Source organism: Taudactylus pleione, unplaced genomic scaffold (assembly GCF_031769625.1).
Source record: "Taudactylus pleione unplaced genomic scaffold, aTauple2 ptg002512l, whole genome shotgun sequence".
NCBI classification, from domain to species: domain Eukaryota; kingdom Metazoa; phylum Chordata; class Amphibia; order Anura; family Myobatrachidae; genus Taudactylus; species Taudactylus pleione.
The window spans coordinates 110,707-137,675 of NW_028286895.1; the positions used below are offsets into that span (position 1 = coordinate 110,707).

Below are 26,969 nucleotides of genomic sequence, written 5' to 3' on the forward strand. Positions count from 1 at the left end.
CTAATGGAGCACTGTCTGTGTACAGATACTGATGACTAATGGAGCACTGTCTGTGTACTGATACTGCTGACTAATGAAGCACTGTCTGTACTGATACTGCTGACTAATGGAGCACTGTCTGTGTACTGATACTGATGACTAATGGAGCACTGTCTGTGTACTGATAGTGATGACTAATGAAGCACTGTCTGTGTACTGATACTGCTGACTAATGAAGCACTGTCTGTTTACTGATACTGCTGACTAATGAAGCACTGTCTGTGTACTGATACTGCTGACTAATGAAGCACTGTCTGTGTACTGATACTGATGACTAATGGAGCACTGTGTAATGATACTGCTGACTAATGGAGCACTGTCTGTGTACTGATACTGATGACTAATGGAGCACTGTCTGTGTACTGATACTGCTGACTAATGAAGCACTGTCTGTGTACTGATACTGATGACTAATGAAGCACTGTCTGTGTACTGATGACTAATGGAGCACTGTCTGCGTACTGATCCTGCTGACTAATGAAGCACTGTCTGTGTACTGATCCTGCTGACTAATGGAGCACTGTGTACTGATACTGCTGACTAATGGAGCACTGTGTACTGATACTGCTGACTAATGGAGCACTGTGTACTGTTACTGCTGACTAATGGAGCACTGTGTACTGTTACTGCTGACTAATGGAGCACTGTGTACTGATACTGCTGACTAATGGAGCACTGTCTGTGTACTGATACTGATGACTAATGGAGCACTGTCTGTGTACTGATACTGATGACTAATGGAGCACTGTGTACTGATACTGCTAGCTAATGAAGCACTGTCTGTGTACTGATTCTGCTGACTAATGAAGCACTGTGTACTGATACTGCTGACTAATGGAGCACTGTGTACTGATACTGCTGACTAATGGAGCACTGTGTACTGTTACTGCTGACTAATGAAGCACTGTGTACTGATACTGCTGACTAATGAAGCACTGTGTACTGATACTGCTGACTAATGAAGCACTGTGTACTGATACTGCTGACTAATGAAGCACTGTGTACTGATACTGCTGACTAATGAAGCACTGTGTTCTGATACTGCTGACTAATGGAGCACTGTCTGTGTACTGATACTGATGAATAATGGAGCACTGTCTGTGTACTGATACTACTGACTAATGGAGCACTGTGTACTGATACTGCTGACTAATGAAGCACTGTCTGTACTGATGACTAATGAAGCACTGTCTGTGTACTGATACTGCTGAGTAATGAAGCTCTGTCTGTGTACTGATACTGCTGACTAATGGAGCACTGTCTGTGTACTAATACTGCTGACTAATGGAGCACTGTCTGTGTACTGATACTGATGACTAATGAAGCACTGTCTGTGTACTGATACTGATGACTAATGGAGCACTGTCTTTGTACTGATACTGCTGACTAATGGAGCACTGTCTGTGTACTGATACTGCTGACTAATGGAGCACTGTCTGTGTACTGATGACTAATGAAGCACTGTCTGTGTACTGATACTGATGACTAATGGAGCACTGTGTACTGATACTGCTGACTAATGGAGCACTGTCTGTGTACTGATACTGATGACTAATGGAGCACTGTCTGTACTGATACTGCTGACTAATGAAGCACTGTCTGTGTACTGATACTGATGACTAATGGAGCACTGTGTACTGATACTGCTGGCTAATGAAGCACTGTCTGTGAACTGATTCTGCTGACTAATGGAGCACTGTGTACTGATACTGCTGGCTAATGAAGCACTGTGTACTGTTACTGCTGACTAATGAAGTACTGATACTGTTGACTAATGAAGCACTGTCTGTGTACTGATACTGTTGACTAATGAAGCACTGTGTACTGTTACTGCTGATTAATGAAGCACTGTGTACTGTTACTGCTGATTAATGAAGCACTGTGTACTGATACTGCTGATTAATGAAGCACTGTGTACTGATACTGCTGACTAATGAAGCACTGTGTACTGATACTGCTGGCTAATGAAGCACTGTGTACTGATTCTGATGACTAATGAAGCACTGTCTGTGTACTGATACTGATGACTAATGGAGCACTGTGTATTGATACTGTTGACTAATGAAGCACTGTGTGCTGTTACTGCTGACTAATGGAGCACTGTGTACTGATACTGCTGGCTAATGAAGCACTGTCTGTGTACTGATACTGATGACTAATGAAGCACTGTCTGTGTACTGATGACTAATGAAGCACTGTCTGTGTACTGATACTGATGACTAATGGAGCACTGTGTGTACTGATACTGTTGACTAATGAAGCACTGTCTGTGTACTGATACTGATGACTAATGAAGCACTGTCTGTGTACTGATACTGCTGACTAATGGAGCACTGTCTGTGTACGGATACTGCTGACTAATGAAGCACTGTCTGTGTACGGATACTGATGACTAATGGAGCACTGTCTGTGTACTGATACTACTGACTAATGGAGCACTGTGTACTGATACTGATGACTAATGAAGCACTGTCTGTACTGATGACTAATGAAGCACTGTCTGTGTACTGATACTGCTGACTAATGAAGCACTGTCTGTGTACTGATACTGATGAATAATGGAGCACTGTCTGTGTACTGATACTGATGCCTAATGAAGCACTGTCTGTGTACTGATACTGCTGACTAATGAAGCACTGTCTGCGTACTGATACTGCTGACTAATGAAGCCCTGTCTGTACTGATACTGATGCCTAATGAAGCCCTGTCTGTGTACTGATACTGTTGACTAATGAAGCCCTGTATGTGTACTGATACTGCTGACTAATGAAGCACTGTCTGTACTGATACTGCTGACTAATGAAGCACTATCTGTACTGATACTGCTGACTAATGAAGCACTGTCTGTGTACTGATACTGCTGACTAATGAAGCACTGTCTGTGTACTGATGACTTATGAAGCACTGTCTGTACTGATACTGATGACTAATGAAGCACTGTCTGTGTACTGATACTGCTGACTAGTGAAGCACTGTCAGTGTACTGATACTGCTGACTAATGAAGCACTGTCTGTGTACTGATACTACTGACTAATGGAGCACTGTGTACTGATACTGATGACTAATGAAGCACTGTCTGTGTACTGATGACTAATGAAGCACTGTCTGTGTACTGATACTGCTGACTAATGAAGCACTGTCTGTACTGATACTGCTGACTAATGAAGCACTGTCTGTGTACTGATACTGCTGACTAATGGATCACTGTCTGTGTACTGATACTGCTGACTAATGAAGCACTGTCTGTGTACTGATACTACTGACTAATGGAGCACTGTGTACTGATACTGATGACTAATGAAGCACTGTCTGTGTACTGATGACTAATGAAGCACTGTCTGTGTACTGATACTGATGACTAATGAAGCACTGTCTGTACTGATGACTAATGAAGCACTGTCTGTGTACTGATACTGATGACTAATGGAGCACTGTGTACTGATACTGCTAACTAATGGAGCACTGTGTACTGATACTGCTGACTAATGAAGCACTGTGTACTGATACTGCTGGCTAATGAAGCACTGTGTACTGATACTGATGACTAATGAAGCACTGTCTGTGTACTGATACTGATGACTAATGGAGCACTGTGTACTGATACTGTTGACTAATGAAGCACTGTGTACTGTTACTGCTGACTAATGGAGCACTGTGTACTGATACTGCTGGCTAATGAAGCACTGTCTGTGTACTGATACTGCTGACAAATGAAGCACTGTCTGTGTATTGATACTGCTCACTAATGAAGCACTGTCTGTGTACTGATACTGATGACTAATGGAGCACTGTGTACTGATACTGCTGACTAATGAAGCACTGTCTGTGTACTGATACTGATGACTAATGAAGCACTGTCTGTGTACTGATCCTGCTGACTAATGAAGCACTGTCTCTGTACTGATGACTAATGGAGCACTGTCTGTACTGATACTGCTGACTAATGAAGCACTGTCTGTGTACTGATACTGATTACTAATGGAGCGATACTGCTGGCTAATGAAGCACTGTCTGTGTACTGATACTGCTGACTAATGGAGCACTGTGTACTGATACTGCTGACTAATGGAGCACTGTGTACTGATACTGCTGACTAATGGAGCACTGTGTACTGATACTGCTGACTAATGGAGCACTGTGTACTGATATTGCTGGCTAATGGAGCACTGTGTACTGTTACTGCTGACTAATGAAGCACTGTGTACTGATACTGCTGACTAATGAAGCACTGTGTACTGTTACTGCTGACTAATGGAGCACTGTGTACTGATACTGCTGACTAATGGAGCACTGTGTACTGATACTGCTGACTAATGAAGCACTGTGTACTGTTACTGCTGACTAATGAAGCACTGTGTACTGATACTGCTGACTAATGAAGCACTGTGTACTGATACTGCTGGCTAATGAAGCACTGTGTACTGATACTGATGACTAATGAAGCACTGTCTGTGTACTGATACTGATGACTAATGGAGCACTGTGTACTGATACTGTTGACTAATGAAGCACTGTGTACTGTTACTGCTGACTAATGGAGCACTGTGTACTGATACTGCTGACAAATGAAGCACTGTCTGTGTACTGATACTGCTGACTAATGAAGCACTGTCTGTGTATTGATACTGCTCACTAATGAAGCACTGTCTGTGTACTGATACTGATGACTAATGGAGCACTGTGTACTGATACTGCTGACTAATGAAGCACTGTCTGTGTACTGATACTGATGACTAATGAAGCACTGTCTGTGTACTGATCCTGCTGACTAATGAAGCACTGTCTGTGTACTGATGACTAATGAAGCACTGTCTGTGTACTGATACTGATGACTAATGAAGCACTGTCTGTGTACTGATACTGATGACTAATGGAGCACTGTCTGTGTACTGATACTGATGACTAATGAAGCACTGTCTGTACTGATACTGATGCCTAATGAAGCCCTGTCTGTGTACTGATACTGATGACTAATGAAGCCCTGTCTGTGTACTGATACTGATGACTAATGCAGCACTGTCTGTACTGATACTGCTGACTAATGAAGCACTGTCTGTACTGATACTGCTGACTAATGGATCACTGTCTGTGTACTGATACTGATGACTAATGAAGCACTGTCTGTGTACTGATACTGCTGACTAATGAAGCACTGTCTGTACTGATACTGCTGACTAGTGAAGCACTGTCTGTGTACTGATACTGATGACTTATGGAGCACTGTCTGTGTACTGATACTGATGACTAATGAAGCACTGTCTGTGTACTGATACTGATGACTAATGAAGCCATGTCTGTGTACTGATACTGCTGACTAATGAAGCACTGTCTGTGTACTGATACTGATGACTAATGAAGCACTGTGTACTGATACTGATGACTAATGAAGCACTGTGTACTGATACTGCTGACTAATGAAGCACTGTCTGTGTACTGATACTGATGACTAATGAAGCACTGTGTACTGTTACTGCTGACTAATGAAGCACTGTGTACTGATACTGATGAATAATGAAGCACTGTCTGTGTACTGATACTGATGACTAATGAAGCACTGTCTGTGTATGGATACTGATGACTAATGAAGCACTGTCTGTGTACTGATACTGCTGACTAATTAAGCACTGTCTGTACTGATACTGCTGACTAATGAAGCACTGTCTGTACTGATACTGCTGACTAATGAAGCACTGTCTGTGTACTGATACTGCTGACTAATGAAGCACTGTCTGTGTACTGATACTACTGACTAATGAAGCACTGTCTGTGTACTGATACTACTGACTAATGAAGCACTGTCTGTGTACTGATACTGATGACTAATGAAGCACTGTCTGTGTACTGATACTGCTGACTAATGAAGCACTGTCTGTGTACTGATACTGCTGACTAATGAAGCACTGTCTGTGTACTGATACTACTGACTAATGAAGCACTGTCTGTGTACTGATACTACTGACTAATGAAGCACTGTCTGTGTACTGATACTGATGACTAATGAAGCACTGTCTGTGTACTGATACTGATGACTAATGAAGCACTGTCTGTGTACTGATACTGATGACTAATGAAGCACTGTCTGTGTACTGATACTACTGACTAATGAAGCACTGTCTGTGTACTGATACTGATGACTAATGGTGCACTGTGTACTGATACTGCTGACTAATGGAGCACTGTGTACTGATACTGCTGACTAATGGAGCACTGTGTACTGATACTGATGACTAATGGAGCGCTGTGTACTGATACTGCTGACTAATGGAGCACTGTCTGTGTACTGATACTGCTGACTAATAAAGCACTGTCTGTGTACTGATCCTGCTGACTAATGGAGCACTGTCTGTGTACTGATACTGATGACTAATGAAGCACTGTCTGTGTACTGATACTGCTGAGTAATGGAGCACTGTCTGTGTACTGATACTGCTGAGTAATGGAGCACTGTCTGTGTACTGATACTGCTGAGTAATGGAGCACTGTCTGTGTACTGATACTGCTGAGTAATGGAGCACTGTCTGTGTACTGATACTGCTGAGTAATGGAGCACTGTCTGCTAATCGCTCTGGTGGAAATAACGGTTACTTCTCTGGATTCTCTCCTTAGTGTGTCTTCTCCTCACCCTGGTGCTGCAGAATTTCCTGGCAGGTATTATAACCACTGCCACCTTCACCCTCATGATGCACTGCACTCGCCAAGCTGACCAGGGAATACAGGTAACAATGGGGGCCTGTGCCTTTGCGCTGCACAAACCGCGATCTTTCACCATGACATGAACATGTGACATATACTGACTGGTGCGAGTAACTCTTGTCTGGGATTCTGTCCTAGTCCTGGTTGTCTGTCTCCAAGCAATAACCTAATATTTGGTTTAGGCAGGAAAGGAAGCCTACTACTGAGACAAAGTGCAAAGTGTCCCCAGACGTTGTAATCCCACCACAGCTTCCATTACCCAGAAATCCAAAGACTCTCTCTCGCTCGCTCTCTCGCGTTTTTTCTTGCGCGCTCTCTCTCGTTCTCTTGCGCTCTCTCTCTCTCGTTCTCTTGCGCGCTCTCTCTCGTTCTCTCTTGCGCTCTCTCTCTCTCTCGTTCTCTCTTGCGCTCTCTCTCTCTCGTTAGTTCTCTTGCACTCTCTCTCTCTCGTTAGTTCTCTCTTGCGCTCTCTCGTTAGTTCTCTCTTGCGCTCTCTCTCTCGTTCTCTCTTGCGCTCTCTCTTGCGCGTGCTCTCTCGCTCTCTCTTGCGCGCGCTCTCTCGTTCTCTCTTGCGCGTGCTCTCTCGTTCTCCTTTGCGCGCGCTCTCTCGTTCTCCTTTGCGCGCGCTCTCTCGTTCTCCTTTGCGCGCGCTCTCTCGTTCTCCTTTGCGCGCGCTCTCTCGTTCTCCTTTGCGCGTGCTCTCTCGTTCTCCTTTGCGCGCGCTCTCTCGTTCTCCTTTGCGCACGCTCTCTCGTTCTCCTTTGCGCGCGCTCTCTCGTTCTCCTTTGCGTGCGCTCTCTCGTTCTCCTTTGCGCGCGCTCTCTCGTTCTCCTTTGCGCGCGCTCTCTCGTTCTCCTTTGCGCGCGCTCTCTCGTTCTCCTTTGCGCGCGCTCTCTCGTTCTCCTTTGCGCGCGCTCTCTCGTTCTCTCTTGCGCGCGCTCTCTCGTTCTCTCTTGCGCGCGCTCTCTCGTTCTCTCTTGCGCGCGCTCTCTCGTTCTCTCTTGCGCGCCCTCTCTCGTTCTCTCTTGCGCGCCCTCTCTCGTTCTCTCTTGCGCGCCCTCTCTCGTTCTCTCTTGCGCGCCCTCTCTCGTTCTCTCTTGCGCGCCCTCTCTCGTTCTCTCTTGCGCGCCCTCTCTCGTTCTCTCTTGCGCGCCCTCTCTCGTTCTCTCTTGCGCGCTCTCTCTCGTTCTCTCTTGCGCGCTCTCTCTCGTTCTCTCTCTTGCGCGCTCTCTCTCGTTCTCTCTCTTGCGCGCTCTCTCTCGTTCTCTCTCTTGCGCGCTCTCTCTCGTTCTCTCTCTTGCGCGCTCTCTCGTTCTCTCTCTTGCGCGCTCTCTCTCGTTCTCTCTCTTGCGCGCTCTCTCTCGTTCTCTCTCTTGCGCGCTCTCTCTCGTTCTCTCTCTTGCGCGCTCTCTCTCGTTCTCTCTCTTGCGCGCTCTCTCTCGTTCTCTTGCGCGCTCTCTCTCGTTCTCTCTTGCGCGCTCTCTCTCGTTCTCTCGCGCGCTCTCTCTCGTTCTCACGCGCGCTCTCTCTCGTTAGTTCTCTCTCGCGCGCTCCCTCTCTCTCGTTAGTTCTCTCTTGCGCTCTTTCTCTCTCTCCCCCGTCTCCCTCGCCGTGCTCTCTCTCGTTATTTCTCTCTTGCGCTCTCTCTCTCGCTTTTGCACCCTCTCTTCCCCGTCTCCCCCCTCTCTCTCTATTGGTCTCTTTTGTCTTCCTTTGTCTCATTCTCTCTCCTTCTGTATCTCTCCATCTCTCTGAGGGAAATGTAAAAGACAGCAATTTGCCTAAATCACAGATGTTTGTCACTTTAAATGGTGCTTTAAAAATTGACAAATATATTTTAAAGGCAGTCAGTTTCGCGTTCGGGCTATGGTGGTCCCCTGTAGAGGAATTCGAAGACTTGGACCCAGGCTGAGAAAAGAATCTGAGGCGAGGGGCCTGGATATATGTCTTCCTCATCCACATGTACCGAATGTTGGCTAGACCTGACCAAAGGCGCGATCTCTAACCTTCTGGGAGGTTTCCACCAATGACCCCTCCAATTGGGATTTGGGAAAGCAGGTCGTGGCTCTTTGGTCAGGTATCCGGCACAAGTGGGAATAGAAGAACACTATCACAGGGAAACCACAGGAGAATGATGCTGGAAGTTTTGCACTTGGACGATGTACTGGGAACACACCCTGTGGTTCCAGACGCAGAACTGACACAGGAGGATGACACTAGGAGATAGTACTCGGATGACGTACTGAGTACATACACTGTGGTTACAGACGCAGAATTGGCACGGGAGGATGACACTAGCAGATGGTACTCGGATGACGTACTGGGTACATACACTGTGATTCCAGACGCAGACTTGGCACAGGAGGATGACACTAGGAGATAGTACTCGGATGACGTGCTGAGTACATACACTGTGGTTCCAGATGCAGAATTGGCACAGGAGGATGACACTAGGAGATAGTACTCGGATGACGTGCTGAGTACATACACTGTGGTTCCAGATGCAGAATTGGCACAGGAGGATGACACTAGGAGATTGTATTTGGATGATGTTTTAAATACACACACTGTGGCTTCAGACGCAGAAATGGCACAGGAGGATGACACTAGCAGATGGTACTCGGATGACGTACTGGGTACATACACTGTGATTCCAGACGCAGACTTGGCACAGTAGGATGACACTAGGAGATTGTACTTGGATGATGTATTAAGTACACACACTGTGGTACCAGAAACGGAATTGACACAGGAGTATGGCCAATGACCCCTCCAACTGGGATTTGGGAAAGCAGGTCGTGGCTCTTTGGTCAGGTATCCGGCACAAGTGGGAATAGAAGATCACTATCACAGGGAAACCACAGGAGAATGATGCTGGAAGTTTTGCACTTGGACGATGTACTGGGAACACACCCTGTGGTTCCAGACGCAGAACTGACACAGGAGGATGACACTAGGAGATAGTACTCGGATGACGTACTGAGTACATACACTGTGATTCCAGATGCAGAATTGGCACAGAAGGATGACACTAGGAGTTAGTACTCGGATGACGTACTGAGTATAAACACTGTGATTCCAGATGCAGAATTGGCACAGGAGGATGACACTAGGAGATAGTACTCGGATGACGTACTGAGTATACACACACCGTGGGTAAGCATTATTAAAGTAACATATTTGGGAAGTACGCTCAGCTTACTTGGAGTTCCAAAGTCCAAAAGATTTGGTTACACAGAGAAATAAATAGAGTACCTCCCATAACAATACGCAGCGCGGTTGGCACAACACAAGGCTTCAGTTCTAAATGCACTGACTTCCAAAGGTCACTGCAGTATAATTTATAGGTTGACATTCAAATAGTCCTTAGGGAATACAATCATTGGGTACAGGCAGGGATCTGTGTACACCCGACGTTGGATAGGCCAGTTCCTTCTTCTTTGTGTGTGCAGCCGGATGTTCATTAGGCCAGGGCGCCCCACCAGTGATTATCCCATGCTGGATTTTCTTTGTGTGTGCAGCCGGATGTTCATTAGGCCAGGGCGCCCCACCAGTGATTATCCCATGCTGGATTTTTTTTGTGTGTGCAGCTGGATGTTCATTAGGCCAGGGGACCCCGCCGATGATTATCCCATGCTGGATTTTCTTTGTCTTACAGTATCATGGGTGAGGGGAAATATTTGAGTTTCAGGGGCAGCACATTACATTGCTTAACTGCAAATAAATGAATCTAAAACATTACATCAAGAATATTACATTTATATTTACAAAAGATACAGTATTTATCTATAAAATAGTACATATTAAATGCTGCTTAAAATAAGACTAAACATCAATATACAGTTATGTAAAATTATAAATATACTTAAAGTATATTTACAGTAAGAACTTTGTATTAATGATATTCCATAACCGCACGGTGTGATGGTTTCTGCAGGGTCACCAAAGTTATCCTATTGGAATACAGAACAGAACAAGCCCAAGGAATGGTTCAGGTCTCCTGCCGTCAGCTAGCATACACTGGAAGTAACAATGTTGTACAGGCAATTTCCTGTTGTCTGGAGCCCGGCTTAATACCCTAATGTAGCAGTCCATTGGAAGACAGTGTCTAGACCCCAGGTATAATCCTCAGCGCGTCACTCGCCGCCGCACCTGTCGTCTTACCACTCGAGAGGTCAGGGGAAGCCAGCGCTGAGGTGATTAACAGCTGATCCTAGACCGTAACCTGACAGTCATCCTGGTTGGGTGGACCTGTGATTGCCCAATTGCTTTACGACCTCCTCTCCTTATTTGCCTTATTGGGAATAAGCCTTATATTGGCCATTCTGGGACAAAAGATACAACTTTCCACAGATGTTCCTTGTAATTTGGAGACAACATTTTCTGCTGAAAGGCCTCTGACTGCATTCAGGACATGACTGGGCAGACTTTGTTTATGGGAGGATTGATTTGTCCTTAAGGAATATATTGTCCTTAAGAACAGCCTATTGCAGAGCTTCCCAAACTTTTTAGAATCACGGCGCCCTAGAGTAACAGCATTGTTTTCACGGCACCCCTAGGCCAAAGGTTTGTTATTGAGAAATTCAGAAAAAAATTTAGCAAAGTGAAGTAAATTGTCCTTACCTGTCATCCTTAGGGTCGGTTATATAGTGATGGACAGGTTTACGCTTCTGTTTGTCCACATATTTACATTACATTGACCATAAAAATTTGATTTGGTGATGGACCACCAACCTGAGGCACCCCTGCAAGTGTCCCGAGGCACCCCAGGGTGCCACGGCACACAGTTTGGGAACCACTGGCCTATTGTATAGGCAGTATTGTAGTGTTTGGTGCCTTTATCTCCATCTCCTTTTGGTGGTTGGAATTTCAATAAAGTAATTCTCATTTTCCTGCCATGTGGAACAGGCTATTTACATGTTTAATGCAGCCATTACCAATTCTAGTGACCGCCAACAGCATGAAATCTTTGGAGATCACGTTCAGAGGCTGTGTCCAGTAGTAAAAGAGATTTGGGATCAAGTGATCAACGTCAAAAGTCTTTCAAAGTTTATTTACACTATGGAAAGATTATTTAGATCAAAATTCATATGAGAAATGTAAAGTGAGTTTGTGACCCTGTGAAATGCATCTCATCAGCTGAGACAGGAGCATATGAGACATTTTGTACTCCCACTATAAACCAACTGTCTAAAAATGGGTAAATACCCCGCATGTCACCAAAACATCTCTGACCCATCGAGGCGTGGACTCCTTAAGACCTCTGATGGTGTGCTGTGGTATCTGGCACTAAGACGTTAGCAGAAGATCCTGTAAGGTGGGGTCTCCTTTGCTCGGACTTGTTTTGTCAGCACATCCCACAGATGGTTGATTGGATTGAGATCTGGGGAATTTAGAGGCCGAGTCAACACCTGGAACTCTGTCATGTTCCTCAAATCATTCCTGAACAATGTTTGCAGTGTGGCAGCTGGGTGCATTATCCTGCTGGATGAGGGCACTGCCATCAGGCAATACCACTGCCATGAAGGGGAGTACTTGGTCGGTACCATTGGTTAGGTAGGTGGTACGTGTCACAGTAACATCCACATGAATGGCAGGACCCAAGGTTTCCCAGCAGAACATTGCCCAGAGCATCACACTGCCTCCGCCAGCTTGCCTTCTTCCTATAGTGCATCCTGATTCCATCCTGACTCACTTGGCCGCTCACATGATGTAAAAGAAAACTTGATTCAGCAGACCAGGCCACCTTTTTCCATTGCTCCATTCTCCTGTTCTGACGCATACATGCCCATTTTAGGAGCTTTCGGTGGTGCACAAGGATCAGCATTGGCACTGTGACCGGTCTGCGGTAACGCAGCCTCATACACTGCCTAATATATTACACCCCTACACAGGTGCCATTGTAACAACATAATCCATGTTCTTCACATAACCAGCCAGTGGTGTTTAATGTTTTGTTGCAGTTAACAGTATTTTACGTATGTCATTTTTGTGTGTGTAATCAGCTGTCACCTCCTTATTAGTGCTTTGTATTCTCACTGGGATATCTTTCTCCCTCTTTCTCCCCAGGCCACTCACTACAGTCTCCTTTCTTCTCTGGAGGTTCTGGGTAAAGTATGTTTTGCTGCTGTTTCGGGGATCCTGGTTGACTCTATAGGTACCTCTCCAACCTTCTGCTTGTTTATCATTCTGTCCTTCCTGCCACTACTGCACATACGGACACTCTCGTCTACCTTCAGCTGAGAGACCCTGGACAATGACTGATGGATCCACTCGCCTTCAGCCGGCACATAGTAGACAATGACTCGAAATATGCCATTGCCAAACCTTTTATAATGAACATTTTTATTCAACATTTTGAAATATTACTCTATTTAAGACCATTGTAAAAAATTAATTTTTCATTGACAATTTCCAGTAAAAGAGCAAAGTATGTATAGAAATGTACAATGTCAGATTATGATGTGGTAAAGCAGCCGTTTCATCCCGCGTGAGCGCCGGTTCTCACTGCATGATCTATATACTGTATATAACTCACAGCCCAGATTCTTATGAAGTATCTGACATGACATGTGGAGTCCTTGGACCACATTCTCCGGCTGGAGCAGCGATTGTCCCTCATACATAAACACGCGTGTTGGCAATTACAGACATGCGTGCTTTTGCATAACTGCCCATTTATGATTCTCATTAGCAAATCTGTGGCCATCTTTCTGCCCTATTAAGCAGCAGCACCCAATCACAACTAAGTATTTTACACAGTTCATTAAAACTATTAGTTATGAAACATGGAGCCTGCCCCTTCCTCTGCAGGGTGACCGACAAGGGAGCTATGGGACATGGAGCCTGCCCCGCCCACTGCACGGTGACCGACAAGGGAGCTATGGGACATGGAGCCTGCCCCACCCACTGCAGGGTGACGGACAGATGGGAGCTATGGGACATGGAGCCTGCCCTGCCCACTGCAGGGTGACCGACAAGGGAGCTATGGGACATAGGGTCTGCCCCGCCCACTGCAGGGTGACACAGAAAGGAGTTATGAGACCTGTATTATGATCCTTCCCCCTATACGGTGACGGGAAGAGAGTTAAGGGACATGGAGTCTGCCCCTCCTACTGCAGGGTGACTGATAGAAGGGAGCTATGGGACATGGAGTCTGGTCGTCCCACTGAAGGGTGACAGGAGGGAGCTACGGGACATGGATTAGGTTCCTCCCATTGCGGAGTGACGAGACATTTCAGCCAACAGGGAATGATGGTGTTGACGACCTCCCTGGGGTTTGCACGACCACCGGCTTCCTGACTATCAAACCCTGGCAGGGGACTTAGGGTTAGGCACCCCCTGGGAGGGTTAGGTTTAGGCTGCGAGGAGGTTAGGGTTAGGCACCCCTAAAGGTGGGTTAGGGGGTGGGGGAGGGTTAGGGTTAATTTACTTACCCTGTCGGGATCTTCACTTCCAGTTTTCCGGCATCAGGATTTGATTCCATTTGCACCTTACACATTGCCAAAGAGTACCTGCCTGCTTTATATACATCCTATACTTACCTGTCTCCATCTCTACACCCTATTCTTACCTGTCTCCACCCTATACTTACCTGTCTCCATCTCTACACCCTATTCTTACCTGTCTACATCTCTACACCCTATTCTTATGTCTCTATCTCTACACCCTATTCTTACCTGTCTCCATCTCTACACCTTATTCTTACCTGTCTACATCTCTACACCCTATTCTTATGTCTCCATCTCTACACCCTATACTTACCTGTCTACATCTCTACACCCTATACTTACCTGTCTCCATCTCTACACCCTATTCTTACCTGTCTCCATCTCTACACCCTATACTTACCTGTCTCCATCTCTACACCCTTTACTTTCCTGTCTCCATCTCTACACCCTTTACTTACCTGTCTCCATCTCTACACCCTATTCTTACCTGTCTACATCTCTACACCCTATACTTACCTGTCTCCATCTCTACACCCTATACTTACCTGTCTCCATCTCTACACCCTATACTTACCTGTCTCCATCTCTACACCCTATTCTTACCTGTCTACACCCTATTCTTACCTGTCTACATCCTATACATACCTTTCTCCATTTCTACATCCTATAAATCCATTACTTACCTGTCTCCATCTCTACATCCTATAAATCCATTACTTACCTGTCTCCATTACCCTGTACTGTGTTATAGTCGGTGTAATAGCCAATGGAAAGACAGATAGTAAGTATATACTGGGCGCGATGTAAAATTAGTTTTTTTACAATAAACATTCTATTACACCCTAAACAAACAATTAGAAGAATTCCTGGGACTCCAATAGTATTTTCTTAGCAATCACTTCTGTCTAGAATCTGCGTATATATCATCTAACGGTCTGTGAAATAATAATAAAAACATTCATCATTCACATGGTATTATAAGTTGAAATGTGCTTTTAGTGCAGCTTTATTATTAGTCAGCGGGTCTGAATCCGACCCTTTAGGTGATCTACTTACAGGATGTGACCAGACTGTGAGATAATAAATACGCGGATTCTGGACGGACGTTTGCTAAGAGAAATATTATTTTAGACCCAGGAATTCTTCTCATTGTTTGAATGTTTATTGTTAAAGACTCATTTGCATAGCACCCAGTAGATATTGAACATGCTTTTTCTTTTTTTGTTTTATCCATATGATAGTATAAGAGTTACTATGAAAGTGTTCTATCCTCTTCTGTAGGCTCCAGGCAGAGTTACTATGAAAGTGTTCTATCCTCTTCTGTAGGCCCCAGATCACTTGTACTCATGTTGTGTTAATCGCTCATAGACCCCGGCCATGGAATAGGGAATCCCCATTTACCCTACTGTTGTCCATTTAGAACTATGGAGTCTGGACTTTCTTGGGTACTAATACTGTTCTCACTGAGGAGGGACTATGTCATTGCACAATCTCCTCAATTTCCAGCATCTCTTGACCATACTAAGAACCTCAAGGCTCATCCAATGTGTTTTGCTTAATGGGCCGAGCCTCTCTTGTAAAAGCATGGTGGGTCTCTACATGAATGTGTCCAGACTGGCTAATTAAGTAGGACCATTGTACCTCCAACATCTCATCCAGGCCGGGGATCGCCTATAGTAGTCACATCTCTTTCCTTTGTACTGCCTGAAAGTTGGTGTGTCAACTTCATTAACCGTTTGAGACTCCCCTGAAATTTGTCAACCTATTGTATGATGTGTACCTCTGATGCACTGAGCCAGCCCTCCCAGCTCTTATAGACCATGTCCAGGAGTCCCTGTGCCCTTGGGCCCATACAGCAATCAGGGATAAACCAGCAGCTGCTGCAGGGACTTCTTCCTGTCTGATTGTGAGCACTCATAGTGCATTCATCCGAGCATGGTAGGGGGTGGTGTGCATTGGTTTAACCCGACTAATGATGTTCATATTGCACACATGCCTATATGCTCAGCATCTATGGATGGCAGAGCTGTGGCCTCCTGGTTGCTAGTGGCAAAGTCTACCTGGGCTAAGATGCATCTTTTACCACAGAGGAGCCACAATAACCACAACCAGTCTGTGTAAAGGCGTGCTGATAATCAGCATGAGCAGGAGGAGCACATGGAAAGGGAGTCCCCAAAACACTGTCACACGTTGGAAGAGGACCGGTAATGTTTTATGTTTTGGCTGTTCCCCAGCCAGAAGAAGTTATGCTGTATCTTAGCATTGGTATTGTATATCCATCTATGTGGCCGGCTACACGGACTTCATGGCCCATTAACAGCTGTGTCTAATACTTTCTGGGGATGGACCAGCTATTCAGTGAATCTTCAAGTCTGATGTGCATCCGTCATCCTCCTGGCCATGACTTTAACTTGGTGGGCCAAGAGACAACGTATGGGGCGTCAGATTGCAAATCACCAGCAGAATCGACATGAGCCTTCTGGGCTTTCCCAACTAATTGGCATCCACAGCAGCGCAGGGGGAAAGAGAGGACAATTGTGACTGGGGTAAGTGGGCTGAGATGACCAACCATATGCCAGATCTAATGATGTTATTTATGTAATGCTTTTCTCCTAATAGTACTGAAAGCCTTTTACATTGAAGAGAAATAAAAATAAACCTAACAGATTAAGAGAAAATGCCATGCCTGAGGAGACGGGCAAGTCTTGAGTTTGTTTTGAAGGATAAATGGGTGTTGGGCCAAAATAAAGGCAGTCGCCACCATCTAAATGTTCTCATTTCCAAATACATTTAAAGGTCTAAACTGCTGTGACTGAACACACAATACACAAGATGCAGGTGCATCTATACAAGGCGATGGATAAAAAGAACTTCTGGTGAAACAACTTCCCTAGAACTATGACATCTCTGTGTCCAACACAGATAAACCCACCCACAAGAAAACAGCCCCTTTTATAGACCTTGAGCTCCAACCCAGCTCTATCCTAAATGGCAAGTGTTAGACCCATGTCCTGAGTCTGTCTCCTCCCTCCTTTCCAGTATAAGGCTAACCAGCCCAAGTGTTCAGTCTAACTGGAGTATACTTTCCTACTCTCCCAGAGCGGCCAATAGGCTCCCAAATCATAGGTGGTGATCCCAGCCACCCAGAAGAGCATTCAAGTCTCCCTGTCCTGAACCACGTCCACCTGGCCCTGCCCACTTGTCGAGCAAATTAATATAGAGATGTTAAAACAAGAACACCATTGTTTTTCTTATGAATTTCTGCACCTGTCTGATACAGTATGTCACATGTCTACCCTTTTCCCAAATAAAAAAATTAGACTTGCATCCAAGATGGCTGACTTGAAGATGGCCACCAAACTAAAGAGTTTCCCCCACTCCCATATGTGTAGACACTGGATTAATATTTCTTTACTCTTTACACTTATGGGCACCTCCATTTATTAATACATGCCATTACTACACTACTGAGGGAAAGGGGGATCAGACTTTAGCGACATGTCCAGCAACTTGATCCCAACACGGCCATGCAATTTCTACATTCGCCAGACTTCACAAGCTTGAATAGGTTTAGGATAGTTATGGGTTATGCTAAGGAGAGCTCTGGTAATTCGGCACCATGCCGAAGTCAGTGGAGACCAAGGTCACACAGAGGCAGATGTGACTAGAGAAGGCCCCAGAAACCAGTCACAGGATTAAGGGCATGTGTGCTAGAACTTTGAACTTCTCAAGGGGGATGCGATTGGACAGTTCTTCAGGGACTTCATTCAAACTCGGGAGGCCCATTTGGGGCAGTAGTTCTATATGGTGAGGTTCTGTATGTAAGATTGGAACGCAGAATCTTTCTCATTGACAGGAGAAGTTTGATAAGGACCCATGAGCCAGATTCAGAGGTGGAATCTGTGCTGATGTTTTTTGTACCTCACATGTGTCGGAGTCCCACTGCGGATGTGAATTTGGATGCAGAGAAGTGGTATTTGATGCAGGTTTCTGGTTGGTAATGGTGGCTTTTCAGATGCAGGCATGTCGTGGTCAGCAACTGAAACTGTGGCCATGTCCAGATGGACTTTCTCAGCAACCATAGGGTTGTCCTAATGTCGAGTGGTGCGACCGATGGTGCGGCTTTTTGAGCAAAGGTGTAGATTAGAGACGTAGCTGGTGGGCGTCTCTGTATGAATTCCGTCAGCTGTGGCATTAGCATCCACCTCTGAATCAGGCCCGGTATCTACTCTGCCTTGAGATAGAAAGCAGATGGTGTGGATATCTCCAAGGGAAATCTCAGTGTACAGATTGCCAGAAGGTCCGGGACACTGTGTTCATGAGACATTATCCTCTATACCATTCACCTGGTCTATTTCAGGTCTGTAGATCAATGGTTGACAGCAGGGAAGTGAGAGTTCTGCATGATGAGCAAGGTGTTCTCAGACCCTACTCTGACCTCCTTCCTGAGAAGGCCTTTGTCAGAGATGGGATAGAGACTTTCATAGAACCCAAACTATGCTTATGCCCTAGATGATGATGTAACTGCAGATGGTGTCAGGATGACCATAGACAGCTGTTTATGAAATAATCCCTAGGATCAAATGGGTAACTCCAAATATTTTGAGCCCTTTGGAGACATCTTGGCCCCTCGCCTCATGTTGGTGTTTAATGAGTGATGGCTTGTTCCCTCCCTCTGTGTTGGTGAAGGGAAGGCCCTATCCAGAATAGAGAACTGGTGCCCATTGCTCCATTTTAGAGTGGTTAGGAATATTCTGGCAAAGGTTCTCTGTAACAGTATAATGATATGTTCTAACCTGTTACTTTCACCTTATTTGCACTATGAAAGGCAGGAGCACCTTTAATGTTGTTGTTGGGGTTCAGAAGGTTGTAGAGTGGTGAATGTCTGGGAAGTGAGGGGAAGTATTTGCAGGCAGGGTATATCAGGTGTACCTCTCTACGTGACAGATATGGTCTCCCAGTGCAAGTGGTCAATTGACTTCATGTGATCTATTAGCAGACTGAGCGCTTTCCTCTAGTTAATGGTTCAGTAGGTCCTGATTTACGGTTCATTCAGAAGTGCCCTCTGAATCCCATCTTGCATGTGTTTGCAGTTGACCTTAGAGTACAAGGCACTGCTGCCAGAGGAGCCCAAAGATAAATTGTGTAACAATTGTCGGTTGTGTCAGAGGCATTACACACCCATACATACTCAGGCTAAAGAGTCAACCGAGACAGGAGTATAGTTTTCTGGCTTGGGAGGAAGGTTACAATTTTGATGTTCCAGACAATCTCCCCCAGGTCAACCAGGAGATTGAAAGTTTAGATATGGGATTGGGCCCTAGAGATCTCTCTGCCATTTCATCTTGGATGTTATCTCAGCTTTCAATCTTTCAAAAACTAATAATATTCCCACCAGCCAAAAGTAGTTACTGACCTGATACCTCTATCTCTGTGCACAACACACCAATCAGCCCTACCTATCACACTCACTGTCCTCCTTGATGCCCCCACATTAAACTGTATCCAAATCCTGTTACATATGTAAGAAACATTCCCATAAAGTACTCACATCTCACACAGAATGCTGCAAAAACTCTAATCCATGCTCTCGTTATCTCCTGCATAGATTATTGCAGTAGTCTCATTACTGGTCTTCCCCAAAACAGACTCTCATCACTACAGTCCATTATGAATGCAGCTGCGAGGCTGATCTTCCTCGCCAAATGTTCATCATCTGCTGCTCCGCTCTGTCAGTCCCTCCATTAATTTCCTGTATTCAATATAAATTACTTTTATTTACACATTATGCCATTAACGAAATTAAACCAACATATAATGCTTCACTTATCTAATATCTCCCAGCTCACCCTCTCTGTACTGCACAAGATCTGTGTCTCACTCACATTACCTGTTACCAGTCATGTTTACAGGGCTGTTTCCCTCTGTGCAATGCTCTGCTCCGCACAGTAAGACACTTCTCTAGTCCCCAGATCTTCAATAGTTCCCTGAAAACTCATCTCTTCAAATAAGCTTATAAGATTCCAGAACAACCGACATACCCTCCATAATCTATCCTACCCAATTACATCCCCTATATACAGCACACACATACCCCCCATAAGCTATCCTACCCAATTACATCCCCTCTATACAGCACACACATACCCTCCATAATCTATCCTACCCAATTACATCCCCACTATACAGCACACACATATCCTCCATAAGCTATCCTACCCAATTACATCCCCACTATACAGCACACACATAACCTCCATAACCTATCCTACCCAATTACATCCCCACTATACAGTACACACATATCCTCCATAATCTATCCTACCCAATTACATCCCCTCTATACAGCACACACACATAACCTCCATAAGCTATCCTACCCAATTACATCCCCACTATACAGCACACACATATCCTCCATAAGCTATCCTACCCAATTACATCCCCTCTATACAGCCCACACATACCCTCCATAATCTATCCTACCCAATTACATCCCCTCTATACAGCACACACACATCCTCCATAAGCTATCCTACACAATTACATCCCCTCTATACAGCACACACATATCCTCCATAATCTATCCTACCCAATTACATCCCCTCTCTACAGCCCACACATATCCTCCATAAGCTATCCTACCCAATTACATCCCCTCTCTACAGCCCACACATATCCTCCATAAGCTATCCTACCCAATTACATCCCCTCTATACAGCACACACATACCCTCCATAAGCTATCCTACCCAATTACATCCCCTCTATACAGCACACACATACCCTCCATAAGCTATCCTACCCAATTACATCCCCTCTATACAGCACACACATATCCTCCATAAGCTATCCTAACCAAAGCTACCTCTGCGTGTTCTATCTGCACCTCATACTGCTCCCTCTGCTTGTCCTACCTCCACCTGATACTGCTCCCTCTGCATGTCCTACCCCCACCTGATACTGCTCCCTCTGCATGTCCTACCCCCACCTGATACTGCTCCCTCTGCATGTCCTACCCCCACCTGATACTGCTCCCTCTGCATGTCCTACCTCCACCTGATACTGCTACCTCTGCATGTACTACCTCCACCTGATACTGCTCTCTCTGCATGTCCTACCTCCACCTGATACTGCTCCCTCTGCATGTACTACCTCCATCTGATACTGCTCCCTCTGCGTGTCCTACCTCCACCTGATACTACTGCTCCCTCTGCGTGTCCTACCTCCACCTGATACTACTGCTCCCTCTGCGTGTCCTACCTCCACCTGATACTACTGCTCCCTCTGCGTGTCCTACCAGCACCTGATACTGCTCCCTCTGCGTGTCCTACCAGCACCTGATACTGCTCCCTCTGCGTGTCCTACCAGCACCTGATACTGCTCCCTCTGCGTGTCCTACCAGCACCTGATACTGCTCCCTCTGCGTGTCCTACCAGCACCTGATACTGCTCCCTCTGCGTGTCCTACCTCCACCTGATACTGCTCCCTCTGCGTGTCCTACCTCCACCTGATACTGCTCCCTCTGCGTGTCCTACCTCCACCTGATACTGCTCCCTCTGCGTGTCCTACCTCCACCTGATACTGCTCCTTCTGCATGTACTACCCCCACCTGATACTGCTCCTTCTGCATGTACTACCTCCACCTGATACTACTCCCTCTACATGTTCTACCTCCACCTGATACTGCTACCTCTGCATGTCATACCTCCACCTCATACTGCTACCTCTGCACGTCCTACCCCCACCTCATACTGCTCCCTCTGCATGTCCTACCCCACCTGGTACTGCTCCCTCTGCATGTCCTACCTCCACCTGATACTACTCCCTCTGCAAGTCCTACCTCCACCTGATACTGCTCCCTCTGCATGTCCTACTTCCACCTCATACTGCTCCCTCTGCATGTCCTACTTCCACCTCATACTGCTCCCTCTGCATGTCCTACCTCCACCTGATACTGCTCCCTCTGCATGTCCTACCTCCACCTCATACTGCTCCCTCTGCATGTCCTACCCCCACCTGATACTGCTCCCTCTGCATGTCCTACCTCCACCTGAAACTACTCCCTCTGCATGTCCTACCTCCACCTGATACTGCTCCCTCTGCATGTCCTACCCCACCTGATACTGCTCCCTCTGCATGTCCTACCCCCACCTGATACTGCTCCCTCTGCATTTCCTACCCCACCTCATACTGCTCCCTCTGCATGTCCTACCTCCACCTCATACTGCTCCCTCTGCATGTCCTACCTCCACCTCATACTGCTCCCTCTGCATGTACTACCTCCACCTGATACTGCTCCTTCTGCATGTCCTACCTCCACCTCATACTGCATGTCCTACCTCCACCTGATACTGCTCCCTCTGCATGTCCTACCTCCACCTCATACTGCATGTCCTACCTCCACCTGATACTGCTCCCTCTGCATGTACTACCTCCACCTGATACTGCTCCCTCTGCATGTCCTACCTCCACCTGATACTGCTCCCTCTGCATGTCCTACCTCCACCTCATACTGCATGTCCTACCTCCACCTGATACTGCTCCCTCTGCATGTACTACCTCCACCTGATACTGCTCCCTCTGCATGTACTACCTCCACCTGATACTGCTCCCTCTGCATGTACTACCTCCACCTGATACTGCTCCCTCTGCATGTCCTACCCCCACCTGATACTGCTCCCTCTGCATATTCTACCTCCACCTGATACTGCTCCCTCTGCATATTCTACCTCCACCTGATACTGCTCCCTCTGCATGTCCTACCTCCACCTCATACTGCATGTCCTACCTCCACCTGATACTGCTCCCTCTGCATGTCCTACCTCCACCTCATACTGCATGTCCTACCTCCACCTGATACTGCTCCCTCTGCATGTACTACCTCCACCTGATACTGCTCCCTCTGCATGTACTACCTCCACCTGATACTGCTCCCTCTGCATGTCCTACCTCCACCTCATACTGCATGTACTACCTCCACCTGATACTGCTCCCTCTGCATGTCCTACCTCCACCTCATACTGCATGTACTACCTCCACCTGATACTGCTCCCTCTGCATGTCCTACCTCCACCTCATACTGCATGTCCTACCTCCACCTGATACTGCTCCCTCTGCATGTCCTACCTCCACCTCATACTGCATGTCCTACCTCCACCTGATACTGCTCCCTCTGCATGTACTACCTCCACCTGATACTGCTCCCTCTGCATGTACTACCTCCACCTGATACTGCTCCCTCTGCATGTCCTACCTCCACCTCATACTGCATGTACTACCTCCACCTGATACTGCTCCCTCTGCATGTCCTACCTCCACCTCATACTGCATGTACTACCTCCACCTGATACTGCTCCCTCTGCATGTCCTACCTCCACCTCATACTGCATGTCCTACCTCCACCTGATACTGCTCCCTCTGCATGTCCTACCTCCACCTCATACTGCATGTCCTACCTCCACCTGATACTGCTCCCTCTGCATGTCCTACCTCCACCTGATACTGCTACGTGGAGCGTCCGCTGATGTCATCACTCAGTATATGGATTACATCATCAGTCCTGAGTAGCTTTTGTGGATGTTATAGAAGAGTGTTTATAGCAGCAGCAGTTTTCCTTGTATTGTGACAGCTATGTACAAACGACCTGTCAGCTTTCCTTCATAGGCACCAAACAGTACAATAGGTCAGGATCCTTTGTGTGCAGTCATTGGTCTGTTACATGGGATTCTCCAGAGATTTACTAACTGCATGAATGATAAATCACTGCACGTATACAAACATTGCAATTGCAGCAATCATATCCTATCACCTTTATATACAGCAGATGTAGTATTATATCACCTTTATATACAGCAGATGTAGTATCCGATCACCTTTATATACAGCAGATGTAGTATCCTATCACCTTTATATACAGCAGATGTAGTATTATATCACCTTTATATACAGCAGATGTATTATCCTATCACCTTTATATACAGCAGATGTATTATCCTATCACCTTTATATACAGCAGATGTAGTATTATATCACCTTTATATACAGCAGATGTAGTATCCTATCACCTTTATATACAGCAGATGTAGTATTATCCTATCACCTTTATATACAGCAGATGTATTATCCTATCACCTTTATATACAGCAGATGTAGTATCCTATCACCTTTATATACAGCAGATGTAGTATCCTATCACCTTTATATACAGCAGATGTAGTATTATATCACCTTTATATACAGCAGATGTATTATCCTATCACCTTTATATACAGCAGATGTAGTATCCTATCACCTTTATATACAGCAGATGTAGTATCCTATCACCTTTATATACAGCAGATGTAGTATCCTATCACCTTTATATACAGCAAATGTAGTAGTATCCTATCACCTTTATATACAGCAGATGTAGTATCCTATCACCTTTATATACAGCAGATGTATTATCCTATCACCTTTATATACAGCAGATGTAGTATCCTATCACCTTTATATACAGCAGATGTATTATCCTATCACCTTTATATACAGCAGATGTAGTATCCTATCACCTTTATATACAGCAGATGTAGTATTATATCACCTTTATATACAGCAGATGTAGTATCCGATCACCTTTATATACAGCAGATGTAGTATTATCCGATCACCTTTATATACAGCAGATGTAGTATCCGATCACCTTTATATACAGCAGATGTAGTATCCTATCACCTTTATATACAGCAGATGTAGTATCATATCACCTTTATATACAGCAGATGTAGTATCCTATCACCTTTATATACAGCAGATGTAGTATCATATCACCTTTATATACAGCAGATGTAGTATCATATCACCTTTATATACAGCAGATGTATTATCCTATCACCTTTATATACAGCAGATGTAGTATCCTATCACCTTTATATACAGCAGATGTAGTATCCTATCACCTTTATATACAGCAGATGTAGTATCCTATCACCTTTATATACAGCAGATGTAGTATCCTATCACCTTTATATACAGCAGATGTAGTATTATCCTATCACCTTTATATACAGCAGATGTAGTATTATATCACCTTTATATACAGCAGATGTAGTATCCGATCACCTTTATATACAGCAGATGTAGTATCCTATCACCTTTATATACAGCAGATGTAGTATTATCCTATCACCTTTATATACAGCAGATGTAGTATCCTATCACCTTTATATACAGCAGATGTAGTATCCTATCACCTTTATATACAGCAGATGTAGTATCCTATCACCTTTATATACAGCAGATGTAGTATCCTATCACCTTTATATACAGCAGATGTAGTATTATATCACCTTTATATACAGCAGATGTAGTATCCTATCACCTTTATATACAGCAGATGTAGTATTATATCACCTTTATATACAGCAGATGTAGTATCCTATCACCTTTATATACAGCAGATGTAGTATCCTATCACCTTTATATACAGCAGATGTAGTATTATATCACCTTTATATACAGCAGATGTAGTATTATATCACCTTTATATACAGCAGATGTAGTATCCTATCACCTTTATATACAGCAGATGTAGTATTATATCACCTTTATATACAGCAGATGTAGTATCCTATCACCTTTATATACAGCAGATGTATTATCCTATCACCTTTATATACAGCAGATGTAGTATTATATCACCTTTATATACAGCAGATGTATTATCCTATCACCTTTATATACAGCAGATGTAGTATCCTATCACCTTTATATACAGCAGATGTAGTATCCTATCACCTTTATATACAGCAGATGTAGTATTATCCTATCACCTTTATATACAGCAGATGTATTATCCTATCACCTTTATATACAGCAGATGTAGTATCATATCACCTTTATATACAGCAGATGTAGTATTATCCTATCACCTTTATATACAGCAGATGTATTATCATATCACCTTTATATACAGCAGATGTAGTATTATATCACCTTTATATACAGCAGATGTATTATCTTATCCTATCACCTTTATATACAGCAGATGTAGTATTATATCACCTTTATATACAGCAGATGTAGTATCCTATCACCTTTATATACAGCAGATGTAGTATCCTATCACCTTTATATACAGCAGATGTAGTATTATATCACCTTTATATACAGCAGATGTATTATCCTATCACCTTTATATACAGCAGATGTAGTATTATATCACCTTTATATACAGCAGATGTATTATCCTATCACCTTTATATACAGCAGATGTAGTATTATATCACCTTTATATACAGCAGATGTATTATCCTATCACCTTTATATACAGCAGATGTAGTATCCTATCACCTTTATATACAGCAGATGTAGTATCCTATCACCTTTATATACAGCAGATGTAGTATCATATCACCTTTATATACAGCAGATGTATTATCCTATCACCTTTATATACAGCAGATGTAGTATTATATCACCTTTATATACAGCAGATGTATTATCCTATCACCTTTATATACAGCAGATGTAGTATTATCCTATCACCTTTATATACAGCAGATGTATTATCCTATCACCTTTATATACAGCAGATGTATTATCTTATCACCTTTATATACAGCAGATGTATTATCCTATCACCTTTATATACAGCAGATGTAGTATTATCCTATCACCTTTATATACAGCAGATGTAGTATTATCCTATCACCTTTATATACAGCAGATGTAGTATTATCCTATCACCTTTATATACAGCAGATGTAGTATCCTATCACCTTTATATACAGCAGATGTAGTATC

The 26,969-nt window shown here is 44.6% G+C and overlaps 1 protein-coding gene across 1 annotated transcript in view; it reads left to right on the forward strand.

Annotated features, from left to right (window-relative positions):
- SLC33A2 (solute carrier family 33 member 2) overlaps positions 1 to 16,851 on the forward strand; it is a 114,649-nt gene extending 97,798 nt beyond the window's left edge. The window contains exons 5-6 of the mRNA XM_088466126.1: positions 6,647 to 6,756; positions 12,803 to 16,851. Coding sequence (XP_088322252.1) covers positions 6,647 to 6,756; positions 12,803 to 12,976 — 284 coding nt within the window. The 3' untranslated portion in view covers positions 12,977 to 16,851. The remainder of the gene's footprint in view (positions 1 to 6,646; positions 6,757 to 12,802) is intronic.
- Positions 16,852 to 26,969: the final 10,118 nt, after the last annotated feature.